Below are 13920 nucleotides of genomic sequence, written 5' to 3'. Positions count from 1 at the left end.
TTACAGAAGAAAATGTAGTCAGAAATGTCTGGGTTTTTTTCAGCTCAATTTCAATTTTTTTTTTATTTCAGCAGTTATGTTTTGTAGGAAAACCTTGCACGATCTACCTAAATGACCCCCTTGCTGAATTCCAAATTTTGTCTACTTTTCCGAAATGTTTAGCTGTCCAGGATCTACCATTGGTTTCACGCTAATTTCTGTCACTAACTGGAAGGAGGCTGAAAGCACAGATAATAGTGAAAATGGGGTATGTCCCATAAAATGCCAAAATTGTGCTGAAAAATGTGGATTCAAGTCTGCCTGTTCCTGAAAGCTGGGAAGATGGTGATTTTATCACAGCAAACCCTTTGTTGATGCCATTTTCAGGGGAAAAAACACAAGCTTTCCTCTGCAGCCCTTTTTTCCCATTCCCCCCACAAAAAAAACAAAAAATATGGCTGTATTTGGCTAGTCTCATCTAGGGGAACCCACAAACTCTTGGTACCTTTAGAATCCCTAGGACGTTGGAAATAAAGGACGCAAATTTGGCATGGATAGCTTGTGTGAACAAACAGTTATGAGGGCCTAAGCGCAAACTACCCCAAATAGCCAAAAAAAGGCTTGGCACCTGAGCGGAAAAGGCCTGGCAGCGAAAGGGAAAAAGGCAAGCCCACAAACAAATGAAAGTGATGGGCGTGGTCAAACCTCACAGAATCACTGAAGCACTTGCGTGCTCAACCTAAAAAGAAGAGAAAAGAGCAAAGAGAAATGCCTTGGAAACAGCACCATCTTTTGCGGCGTTGCTAGGTTACATATGTATATTTGCAAGAGCAGACGTCCTCCGTTGTTGTTCTTGCAACCATGTTGCCAGGCAACCACCATTGTGTGCTCTGGGCAGCAGGGTCCTTCCTTGCTCTTCTCTTTTTAAGCACAATGCTAAACCGCTACTTTTGTTACAGTTTGAAAGGACGAGCAACAGCTGGAAAGGACCTAAATTTAAGCTTGGTGCTCCCCCTGCTGACCTTCGGTGGCATTTTCTCCTATAATTAATCAATTTTCTCTGCTCTAACTGCAAGAAGGCTCATTTTCCTACACAGATTGTTGAACCTGAGCCCTAGTTCTTTCTCAGCCTGGACCTGGCCCGCAACTTAGGAATCATCCTCGACATCCTTGACTCCTCCCTAACTGTGCCGCGCCAGGCAAACTCTGTTGCCTCCTCCTGCTGGCACACCCTCTTCAAACTTCAGAAGATCTTTCGATGGATTCAAGCAGACTGTTGCAGGACGGTCACCCACGCCTTAATCACTAGCAAGCTTGACTTTGGCAACGCTCTCTACGCCGGCACATCAACCAAGGACATAAAAAAACTGCAACTCATCCACAACACTGCCGCCAGACTCATTCTGGACCTCCCTCACCAAGAACACATCTCCCAACACCTGCGGACCCTCCACTGGCTAACGGTCGAGAAGCGAATCACCTTCAAGCTTCTCACCCACATGTACAAGGCCATACACAACGCAGGACCAGCCTACCTAAACCACCGCATCTCCTTCCACACCCTCGCCAGATCCCTCCGCTCTGCCCAGATGGCCTGGCCACCACCCCTCGCATCTGCAAAACCACCGCCGGAGGACGATCCTTCACCTACACTGCAGCGTACCTGAGACAAAGCCCGTCACTCACCATCTCACGCACGCATACAAAGCCCTCCACAATGCCGGACCAGAATACCTCAACCAGAGACTCCACTTCTACACGTCCATCAGGCAGCTCCGCTCCACAGACCTCACCCCCGCCACCGTCCCACGGCCACAGCCCGAGGAAGGTCCCTCTACCACCACGCCGCCAAGCACTGGAACTCCCTTCCCATCCACCTCAGAAGATCTCCTACTCTATTGCAATTCAGAAGAGACCTCAAAACTTAGCTTTTTACCTGATCCCCTCTGTTCATCAAAGACCACTTACTTACTGCCCCCCCAGCGCCTTGAGACCAAGGCGGGTGACTAGTCGCACTTTACAAGTATACTGATTGATTGATTGATTGAGGAAGAAACTCAAGACATGGACCTTCGGATGAGGCTCCTCCCCTGCCCCCCAGCGCCTCACAGGTGAGTAGCCGTGCTTTCAAATACTGATTGACTGATTGATTGACTGGCATTGCGCTCCCAGACAGACTGGAAGCCTGTGCCTGCTGTCTCTAGCCCAGCAACAGAGCTCAGGTTGGAGACAGCTCAGTGCACACCACTCCCCCACCTACCTGTCATCCCCCATGGCCTGCCCCTATAAAAATAAAACAATAATGAAGATTGTTTATTATTGTTTTATTTTTAAAGTTTTGCAGGGGCTACAAACCTCTGCCATAGCAGGATGCTGCCACTGATGACTATGTGGGAGAGTCCATTAGGATATTTTTAGAAGAGGAACTTAAGTCTCTGTAAGGAAAGCGGTGGACGCCGCACTTGCAAAGAGGAAGAGTGACCTCCATTCAGAGGAGAATCATTTTTATGTCTCAGATGATGTTGCCCCTTCTACCTCTAAACCCCATGAGAAGGCGATGAACTACGCCTACGGTATGGGTAGCCTCTGCGCTACAATAGAAAGTGGTGCTCCTAGCAGCACAAAAAGAATGGCCCACCTTGACGGGGCACAAAGAAAAGTTGCCCATAGCAGCATGTTGGAAAGAAGTGACCTTCATTGCACAAAAGAGTTACGGGGCAGCCTAAACTCCAGTTTAGATGATACAGACTTGGATGACATGGATTTGGATGAATATGTTTTTGATACTCAAGAGAGTTGTGATCTGTTAAGAGGCCTGGATGACGACCTAGAACAGGCCAATGAAGTAAAAGACCACTTTGGGGGAGAAGTGTTTAACCCCACTATAATTAATCATCCACATAGTGCAGAATGTTGAGCAATAGACCACGTTGCAAGATATATAAGGCTTTGGGTCAGGAAATCTATGGATAAGGAAACCCAGAATTTCCTTCGGGCAAAATGTCCTAGACCCTCTACTGAGAATAACATTTGCAATACCCCTCACCTGGACCTAGAACTGATGACTTTTCTTTATAAGTTTATTAAACACCCTAGAAATGGTATCAGAAAATGCCTAAAACAGATCCAAGACAGGGTCCTTAACATTTTGGGTCCACTTACATCCTTGATATGGCTGAGGAGGCCAGGGGAAAAAATGGTAAAGTGAATATCTATGTTTTACGAGGTTGGGCACAACATACCATTTGCATGTTAGGCAATGCCAATGCTGGCCTGATGTCTGAGAAGAGGAAACCGGTCCTAAACATTCACAGCCTTCAGTAAGGCACAAACAAATATGAGAAAAGTCTTTGGCTCCAGGGGAGTTTTTGGATAGGCTGGCAGGAGAGGACTGGCTGTCAGCCATGGTGCCTTCAGGTCTGAGTTTTACACACAAGAACCAGAGAACTATGGTATCCATTGTAGGGGTTTCTACCCCCATACAAACTTTTACCCCCAGAGAGGAAGAAGCTCAAAAGGCCGTGGGGGAAGATCTAGATCTTTAGGTTCTGGATCACAAGGTGAGTATAAATTCTTCCCAGCTAAAAGTAGAGGGAAGGTTAAAATATTTTAACCAGAACTGGGAAAAATTACAAAAGACATTTGGGTTTTGGAAACCATTGTTGGCTTCAAAATAGAATTTTGGTAAATTCCAATTCAGGTGAAACAACCCAGGGAGTTGTTTTTAGATGCAGAAAAGATGTCACTGATAGATTCAGAAGTAACTCAGATGTTACAAAAAGAGGCCTTGATATGTGTCCCAGATCAAGAAAGATCTAGAGGATTTGTGAGTACATTTTTATTAGTAAAGAAAAAAGACAAGGGTTGGTGACCTGTAATAAATTTAAGAGAGCTGAACACATTTCTGATCTACAGACACTTCAAGATGGTAGGCATCAATCTTTAAAGAGAAATTATGCAGACAAAAGATTTGTTAGTGAAGTTAGATTTAAAAGACGCTTACTTCATGATACCTATGGACAAGACCAGTGAAAAGTATTTACTTTTCAGTTGGAGGATCATCCTCTACCAGTTTCTTTGCCTGCCTTTCGGGCTGACCTCGGACCTGTGGTGTTTCACCAAAGTACCATGTCTGGTGGTCGCCTTTCTCAGACAGAAGGGATTTTGTTTAATCATCTACTTGTACAACATTTTACTAATGTCACAGGACAGGCAAAAGCTTTTAGATCATTTGGGTTAGACAGTGAAGCTTCTGGAAAGTCTAGGTTTCATAGTGAAAACAGAAAAATCTGTCATTGTTCCTGCTCACAATCTACAATTTTTGGGATTGAAGTTAGATATGCTTCTTTCTCAGTTAATCCTCCCTCTGAAGAAGGTATCACAGATGGAAATGAGAACAGTATTACCAAAGAAAGATATTTTGTTAAGGGATCTTGCCTAAGTTCTAGGTCTTCTGTCATCCTGCATTCAGGCAATTTCTCTGGGCCCTTTACATTACAGGGGCCTCCAGAGATTGAAAGTTTAGGGATTGAGAAAAGGCCTATGGTATGGGGATTGTCTTACCCTATCTATGGATGCTCGAGAAGACCTAGACTGGTGGCTGAGGAACCTTGAGGCTTGGAATGGCAAGGCAATTTTTGGAAATGTGGCCGACCTAGTTTTAGAATCAGATACCAGCAATTTAGGCTGGGGAGCTCACCTGAGCGATTTAGAAACAGGTGGAAAATGGTCCAAAGGGGAAAAGTCCCTTCCTATAAATTGTTTGGAAATGTTAGCAGATTTATATTCTCTAATGAGTTTCAAGGAATATTTGGAAAATTTGGTTGTTTTGATTCGATTAGGCAGCTTCACAGCTCTATCTTATACAAACCATTTGGGTGCTTCAAAGTCCAAAAAATTGAGTTGGCGAGGAGAATTTGGTCTTTTTTTGGGGAACACAAAATTCTTTAAAGAGGGGAATTTATTCCAGGACTTCAGAATGTGATGGAAGATTGGAATGTAAGGTATCTCCGGGATTCCAGTGACTGTATGTTGAATCCATAGATCTTTAAATTGATTCAAGCTTTATGGGATCGGATTCATGTGGATTTATTTGCAAGCAGCCTGACACATCAGGTTCCCAGATATTTCAGCTGGAAGCCAGATCCCTAGGCAGTGGCAATGGACCCTTTTCTGCAAAATTGGAGAAGGAAAGCAGGTTATGCTTTTCCCCCTTTTGCCTTACACAGAGAGCGCAAATACAGCTAATTAGAGTACACAATATTATAATAAGAAATTGTACTGAGCAGAGTAGCAACAGCTGAGAGTAATTACACTGACAACATTTGAAAAATTCACAGATTTCACATTCCCTGTAATTCATGAAATTTCTCCAAATTATTGATGACAGCACCCCATTCTGAAAATTGTTCCAGCACCATTGATTGTATGTTAAATTGTCTCACAAGATAACATTGGGAAACTGGTGCAAGTATGAAATGTCTCTTGGAGAACGTTTCTACTCTGAGCAGTCTTTTGTCAGTATCTTGCAAGACTGTTATGGCAAGGGGTGCCTCTGGTTAAACAAAGTGGCATGATACATTGGTAAATCACATTATACTGCAAAACTCAATTTCATGGAATTATCATGGATTTGTAACAAAATATGTGATTTGCCCAGCCTTAATATTAAGCCATATGTGGATTTGTACCTTTGGTTGACAGTGGGAGAGGCAAAGTATGAACAAGGGCAGTAGAAGTGCCTTACCGTGTAGAGGTTGGGCCTATTCTCCTTCAAATCATCATTGTATTGTACAATGGCCTTCAGATGAGGCAGCTGGTCCTGGACCTAAACACGACCCACAAGGAAACCAAAAAAACTCAATTATAATAACACAAATGACCTACAGTTCAGAAAATGTCAAGATCAAGTCCTAAGGTTCTACTACTTGTCAGCCTGAAACCCCCACTTTCAAGTGCACAATGCACTGTTTAACTCCAAGAAACAGGGAACACTTTAGAGTGTATGTTAATTGGAAAAACTGTATTTAAAACTAATGCAGCAAAACCTGTTATGCCCTTGTCAGTATGGATCATAAGCTGTGTTTGAAATCCACACTTGGTCTAGAACTTTTTGCTTGCCTCTCTGGCACCCAGCGGCTCCAGGTTTTGGGACAGCTTCAGCTCTTTGGTCCCACCCAGTATGCAAGCCTCACCTGGTCTGGACCTCTGAGCTTGCCTGTGAGTCTTCTTAACAGGAAGCAGTAGCGTCTCTTGTGGGTTCAGACCTGCTGATCCCAGCGCTTCACCCACATTCCTGTAGCATTTCATAATTAGCTGTAGTCTTGAAGTGCTATGGCTCTCCCCTTCCAGGTTGCAGAATCTGCTAAAGAGTTATTGTGTAAAGCCCATCTTACACAATCACCTAATACTCTGTTGAAGCGCTCAACTAGGCCATTTGTTTGTGGGTGATACAATGTACTCTTTAAATCTTTGATAGAATTCTTTGTTAAAAAATCCTCCACCTCGGCCCGAAAGACACTGCATCCCATTATCAGATATTTACTCTTCAGGTAACCTCTCACACATGAACACATCATTTTAAAATGTTATCACAAAATTAGTATCACTCACAAATTTAACATGTGGCTATTTAGAGTAATAATCTATAAGCACAAATGCATACCCAGACTGCTGTGGAAGTGAGTTAAAAGGTCCCACCAGATTTATACCTAGTTTTTTCCACGGACCAGAAGAGAAACCCTTCCTTAACTGAAATTATTAGCAATGCAAAAAGTACTGAAACTTCTGTCAAGGCTTCAAAGGAATTAGAGACTAAGAAGCAAGAACAGATCAATAGCATTACAATGAAAGAGGGAAAGGGTAACAAAGTGGTCATACCAAAGGCTCTTGTAAATAGATACAGACAAAATAACTCATTTTTCAAAAAATCTAATATCTGTTTTTAGATGTGGAAATACCTCAAATATTAAAAGAGGCAAGGCTTGTCCAGCAAGGAATATTCAGTGTTGAATTTGTATGACAATGGAGCATTTTGCAAATGTGTGCCAGAGCACTAAACACGAATCTACGGATGTTACTGCAGCATGTTTGGCGTCTGAAAACAATATGGAAGAGCTGATAAATAAAGTACAGGATATGGTTCTTGTTGTGTCTGATAATGAGGTCAAAAAAGGAAACCCTGAACATTGTGTTGATCCATATGTTGATGTTCAGATCTGTTACAAGGTGATGGGTTTGTTAGTAGACTCTGGTGCCAGAATCACTATGGACACCCAAGACTTATTTCAACGTAAGTGGGGTGAATGTAGCTTATTGCCACCAGACAGAACACCAGTATCGTATGAAGGAAGAAAAAATGATTTACAGTGGTATTTCGAGGATATCCTGATTTTTAGGTGAAGACAGATATATGGTAAAGTTTATGTAGCAGTTAAGGGACTAAACATATTGGGATGGTTCCACCCGGGGATGTTTGGCATGGTTTTAGATTTAGTGAATAAATATCCTAGAGTGGTCTCCGTTGAACTGGGAAACATAAAAGATTTCAAACACAATATCAGAATCAAAGAAGGTGCTATTCCTGTCAAGCATAATCTAAGGGTGTCAGAAATGATCTGGAAAATATAGTTGGAAAGTTAATGCAGTTAAAAATAATTGAACCTGTTGAATCCTCATTGTGGCTTTTGCCATTTGTGGTACAGCGGGAAAAAAAAATTGTGAACTATGTGTGTGTGTGGGTCTGAGCGCACTCAACAGAGAAATATGGGTTGATGTACATCCTCTCCCTAAAATGCTTTTGACCATTTCAGGAGATTAGTATTTTACTAAACTTGATCTAGCTTCAGCGTATCACCAAGTGGAGTTAGAACCAGAGTGTCGCCACATTACAGCTTTTGTTTCCCCATAGGGAACCTGCCAATGTTGCAGAATGGCCTGGCGTCTGCGGTATTTCAGAGACTTATGACTACTATGCTCAGGGGACTACCAAATATATTCATTTTTCAAGATGATGTATTGTTATATACTAAGGACTGTGAGGAACATGATACCATTTCACAAAAAGTACTTTCTCTGTTTCAAAAGGTGGGTGTTGTCCTAAACAGAGAAAAGTGTGAATTTGTGAAAGAAACAGGCAAGGATTTGGGATATGTGATTACTGGTTGGCAGTTAGGACGGAAAATGCTGACTGCCAACCACCACAAATCACCTCTCCCCTTGTATTCCTAAAACCCACAACACCACAACACCAGTGGTTCCATAAATGAACCAATCATATTATAACATTACACACTACTTGACCTCTCATCAGTTTTTGGCACAGTTGACCACCAACTACTATCTTGATGGCTATATAACACCTCACATTATCTCATTACAATGATTCCGTTCTTCGCACTAAAGCAGCCCAGTAGTTGTCCCCCAGGGCTCAATTATCACACCACAATTTTTCAAAGTTTTTTGTCTCTATTGCTGAGCATTTTCAACATCGACTACTACAACTGTGCTGATGCCACTCAGATCATCTTAAAACCCAAGCAACCTCCAGATGTAAAAATGTCAAGATTCTTGAATGACGGTTGCCATCAGCACAATGGATGCTAAAGAATCATCTCAAACTCAACTCCTCAAAAACAGAAATACAAAAATGACGATCATAACAAAACCATAGTCCAATGTCTTAATGGCCTCATGAATCGGGCAACCACCTACCACGTCGATCTTGGAGTGCCTTGAACCCAAGAGATTCTCATATACAATAGGAAATGCTTAACTTTCCTACCCCTACCTTAGTGTCTCGCATAGTATATGGGTATTGATGGCCCTAATCATTTTAAGACTGGATTAAGCAAACAGGCTCTACTTCAAAGTTGCAAGAATGTCTGTTACTAAACCTCAAAGAATGCAGAGCAGGCAACATAGGCAAATTCTCAACCTAAACTTAAAGGGCTGCAATGCACCCTCTCTGAAGGCACCAACCTATAGACCAGTGACCAGAAAAAATATTATTCAAAGCCATTTTCACCTAACATTGGGCACTTTTGGCCTGGGTTCACTTTCCAACAGTTTAAACTTGTACTTTACACCCAAAGAAGAAACATCAGAGAAGGAATGACCCACAGCAGATAGTTCCTGTTCACAACAAAATCTGAATGGAACGTACCTAGGTCTCAGTAAAGACATGCATTATGGAATAAACTTCCTAATAAAATCAGATCTATCAACAATGGTGTTGCTACAGAAGGGCCATAAGTCATGTTATTTCCTATAACCAAGGCCACATAACTGATTGGTTTACGTTTACAACTTGCAAATCTATCCTCACACTTTTTCATTTTTGCCGCATGCGTAAATTGTGCTCTCATGCTGCTGCTATATCAAGTTTGGAGCTCACTCTCTGGGCATCACACATGACAATTCTTAACACTAATGAATGCCACAGCTTCCAACATGTGTGATCTGAGTACTGGTGGTGGTCAGGGGTGAGGTGAATTGTCACAACTAGACAAGATTTGAGTACTGTTTCTATTTTAAACAGAGGGCAGTTGTTGGTGTGTAAAATCTGTGTAATGATATTGGTGAGTTATATAAAATCAAAGTAATGCAGCTGGTGAGAATTGGGGTACTCTATCAGCATAGATTCAGATCTGAGTGCAGGTGCACTGTCTGAGCACTTTTATATCTGAGTGGTTGCTCAGGATTAAGATGCTATAAGAGCGTAGTAGCAGATTGTAGGAGGCTGGCCTGGTTTGTAGTGAGTACCAAGGGGTACTTACACTCTGCACCAGGTCCAGGTATCCCTTATTAGTGTAGAAGAGGTGTCTAGCAGCTTTGGCTGATAGAAAAGGTAGCTTAGCAGAGCAGCTTAGGCTGAACTAGGAGACGTGTGAAGCTCCCACTATACCACTGGTGTCACATGCACAATATCATAAGAAAACACAATACACAGATATACTAAAAATAAAGGTACTTTATTTTTATGACAATATGCCAAAAGTATCTCAGTGAGTACCCTCAGTATGAGAATAGCAAATATACACAAGATATATGTACACAATACCAAAAATATGCAGTAATTGCAATAGAAAGCAATGCAATCAATGTACAGTCACAATAGAATGCAATGAGAGCACATAGGTATAGGGGTAACACAAACCATATACTCTAGAAGTGGAATTCGAACCACGAATGGACCCCAAACCTATGTGAACTTGTAGAGTGTCGCTGGGACTGTAAGAAAACAGTGAGGGTTAGAAAAATAGCCCACCCCAAGACCCTGAAAAGTAGGTGTAAAGTGCACCTAAGTTCCCCAAAGAGCACAGAAGTCGTGATAGGGGAATTCCGCAAGGAAGACCAACACCAGCAATGCAACAACGGTGGATTTCCGGACGAGAGTACCTGTGGAACAAGGGGACCATGTCCAAGAGTCAGACTCAAGTCGGGAGTGGGCAGATGTCCAGGAAATGCCAGCTGATGTTGCAAAGAAGCTGCCACCGGATGGTAGAAGCTGTGGATTCTGCAAGAACGAAGAGGACTAGGAACTTCCCCTTTGGAGGATGGATGTCCCACGTCGTGAAGAAGCTTGCAGAGGTGTTCCCACGCAGAAAGACCGCAAACAAGCCTTGCTAGCTGCAAGGGTCGCGGCGAGGGTTTTTGGATGCTGCTGTAGCCCAGGAGGGACCAGGATGTCGCCAATTGCATGAAGAGACAGAGGGGGCGTCCAGCAAGAAAAGGAGCCCACTCAGAAGCAAGCAGCACCCGCAGAAGTACCGGAACAGGCACTACGAAGAGGAGTGAACCGGAGCTCACCCGAAGACACAAAAGAAGGTCCCACGACGCCGGAGGACAACTCAGGAGGTCGTGCACTGCAGGTTAGAGTGTCGGGGACCCAGGCTTGGCTGTGCACAAAGGAAATCCTGGAAGAGTGCACAGTAGCCGGAGCAGCTGCAAATCACGTGGTACCCAGCAATGCAGTCTAGCGTGGGGAGGCAAGGACTTACCTCCACCAAACTTGGACTGAAGAGTCACTGGACTGTGGGAGTCACTTGGACAGAGTTGCTGAGTTCCAGGGACCACGCTCGTCGTGCTGAGAGGGGACCCAGAGGACCAGTGATGCAGTCTTTTGGTGCCTGCGGTTTCAGGGGGAAGATTCCATCGACCCACGGGAGATTTCTTTAGAGCTTCTAATGCAGAGAGGAGGCAGACTACCTCCACAGCATGCACCACCAGGAAAACAGTCGAGAAGGCGGCCGGATCAGCGATACAAGGTTGCAGTAGTCGTCTTTGCTACTATGTTGCGGTTTTGCAGGCGTCCAGAGCAGTCAGCGGTCGATTCCTTGGCAGAAGGTGAAGAGAGAGATGCAGAGGAACTCTGATGAGCTCTTGCATTCGTTATCTGAAGAATTCCCCAAATCAGAGACCCTAAATAGCCAGAAAAGGAGGTTTGGCTACTTAGGAAGGAGGATAGGCTAGCAACACAGGTAAGAGCCTATCAGAAGGAGTCTCTGACGTCACCTGCTGGCACTGGCCATTCAGAGCAGTCCAGTGTGCCAGCAGCACCTCTGTTTCCAAGATGGCAGAGGTCTGGAGCACACTGGAGGAGCTCTGGGCACCTCCCAGGGGAGGTGCAGGTCAGGGGAGTGGTCACTCCCCTTTCCTTTGTCCAATTTCACGCCAGAGCAGGGCTGGGGGATCCCTGAACCGGTGTAGACTGGCTTATGCAGAGATGGGCACCTCCTCCCCAGCCCTGACACCTTTTTCCAAAGGGAGAGGGTGTAACACCCTCTCTCTGAGGAAGTCCTTTGTTCTGCCTTCCTGGGCCAAGCCTGGCTGGACCCCAGGAGGGCAGAAACCTGTCTGAGGGGTTGGCAGCAGCAGCAGCTGCAGTGAAACCCCGGGAAAGGCAGTTTGGCAGTACCCGGGTCTGTGCTAGAGACCCGGGGGATCATGGAATTGTCTCCCCAATGCCAGGATGGCATTGGGGTGGCAATTCCATGATCTTAGACATGTTACATGGTCATGTTCGGAGTTACCATTGTGAAGCTATACATAGGTAGTGACCTATGTATAGTGCACACGTGTAATGGTGTCCCCGCACTCACAAAGTCCGGGGAATTTGCCCTGAACAATGTGGGGGCACCTTGGCTAGTGCCAGGGTGCCCACACACTAAGTAACTTAGCACCCAACCTTTACCAGGTAAAGGTTAGATATATAGGTGACTTATAAGTTACTTAAGTGCAGTGGTAAATGGCTGAGAAATAACGTGGACGTTATTTCACTCAGGCTGCAGTGGCAGGCCTGTGTAAGAATTGTCAGAGCTCCCTATGGGTGGCAAAAGAAATGCTGCAGCCCATAGGGATCTCCTGGAACCCCAATACCCTGGGTACCTCAGTACCATATACTAGGGAATTTTAAGGGTGTTCCAGTATGCCAATGTGAATTGGTGAAATTGGTCACTAGCCTGTTAGTGACAATTTGGAAAGCAGAGAGAGCATAACCACTGAGGTTCTGGTTAGCAGAGCCTCAGTGAGACAGTTAGTCATCACACAGGGAACACATACAGGGCACACTTATGAGCACTGGGGCTCTGGCTGGCAGGGTCCCAGTGACACATACAACTAAAACAACATATATACAGTGAAATATGGGGGTAACATGCCAGGCAAGATGGTACTTTCCTACACAGATCGTCTCAGAAGTGGTCCTGGTCAGGAATAGGGTGTATTGTCATAGCACTTTCACTTTTGAGTGCTGAACCTCTTGAGGAGTGTACTGCACTGTCAGAGCAGATTCAGATTAAAGTAGTTCTTGGGACTGTTATGGGAACTGGCCCTGGTCAGAACTGAGACAAATTGCCAAACCTGCTGTTAGTCACTATTCCGTGCACTGTCAGTTCTAAATCTGAGTTTTGATTAGAATTGAGGTGCAATGTTTGAGCATTTTTAGATCTCAGTGCGCAGTCAGGAGCGAGGTGCGCTATTTGATCTGTGCCAGAACTGAGTACTGGTCCTGATCAGGGCTAAGGTGCACGGTCAGAGTTTCAATGAGAGAGACAACAGTAAAAGCTCATCAGTTCCACTTTGATCCCTGAAGGTCATGCCAGTCACCTTGTCCTAAAACTGCATTGTCCATTACTGTGTTCATTGTTGAACTAAGGTGATCTTGAGGTGACCATGCAGAAGGTCACACAATGTGCCTGCTAATACTTTGCATTCTATATATCATTGTCAGTTGTGTATAGGGAAGGAGAGAGAATGAGTAAACATCTCACCTGCAGAATTTTCCCCAGTTGATATTGGTCATCTACTAGAAGGATGTTGGATTCACTGTTGCTGGCTACGTACTGACAGATGTCTGGTGAGCTTGTGGGGTATATTCCAGCAGGAATACCACTGCAAACCAAGGAGGAGAGTTTAAAATCCATGCATTTTGGGTTGGCAAGATGCTTTTAATGGCATGAAAAACTCAAATACTGCACAAGTGACTCTAAAGCCTGGTATTAGTGGCAGCACATAACTGTTGACCAGCAACCTTGTGTGTGTGTGCTCTGTGCTGTTGTATAGCTATTTTAGACATGTTGTTTTAGCTAACTAGGCCTGCCGCCGTGCACTTTAATCCAGTTACATTTTATTCAGCATTGCTTTATTTTTCTAGCAATAGCCACATTTGTGGTGCTGCTTTATTTTATTTATCTCATTGTACTTTTGCGTAGGAAAGCATCACGTTCCTTGTAGGACATTTATTTCACTTTGTGATTACAGTCAGATAGGGTTGCCGACAAACGTGGTGTGCTGTGTCTCCAACATTCACAGAAAAACACACATTCTTACATGGGTACCATTTCTTAGAATGTCAGTTGGTTTATTATAAAAACACCCCTTTGTCTTAAACACGTTAAAGGGAGATTCCAGCCAGATGACCACCACTGTATGTTGATTGCT

General features: G+C 44.0%; 1 protein-coding gene across 1 annotated transcript in view; it reads right to left on the bottom strand.

Annotated features, from left to right (window-relative positions):
- The window catches only part of LOC138251856 (long-chain-fatty-acid--CoA ligase ACSBG2-like), a 374130-nt gene that overhangs the window by 211490 nt on the left and 148720 nt on the right, over positions 1-13920 (bottom strand). The window contains exons 4-5 of the mRNA XM_069205685.1: positions 13251-13371; positions 5726-5806 (exon numbers count right to left, since the gene is read on the bottom strand). Of these exons, the coding sequence (XP_069061786.1) occupies positions 5726-5806; positions 13251-13371 (202 nt within the window). The remainder of the gene's footprint in view (positions 1-5725; positions 5807-13250; positions 13372-13920) is intronic.

Source organism: Pleurodeles waltl, chromosome 1_2, assembly GCF_031143425.1.
Source record: "Pleurodeles waltl isolate 20211129_DDA chromosome 1_2, aPleWal1.hap1.20221129, whole genome shotgun sequence".
Lineage (NCBI taxonomy): Eukaryota > Metazoa > Chordata > Amphibia > Caudata > Salamandridae > Pleurodeles > Pleurodeles waltl.
The sequence above is the reverse complement of the archived record's forward strand: the minus strand, read 5'-3'. Positions and strand labels throughout refer to the sequence as shown.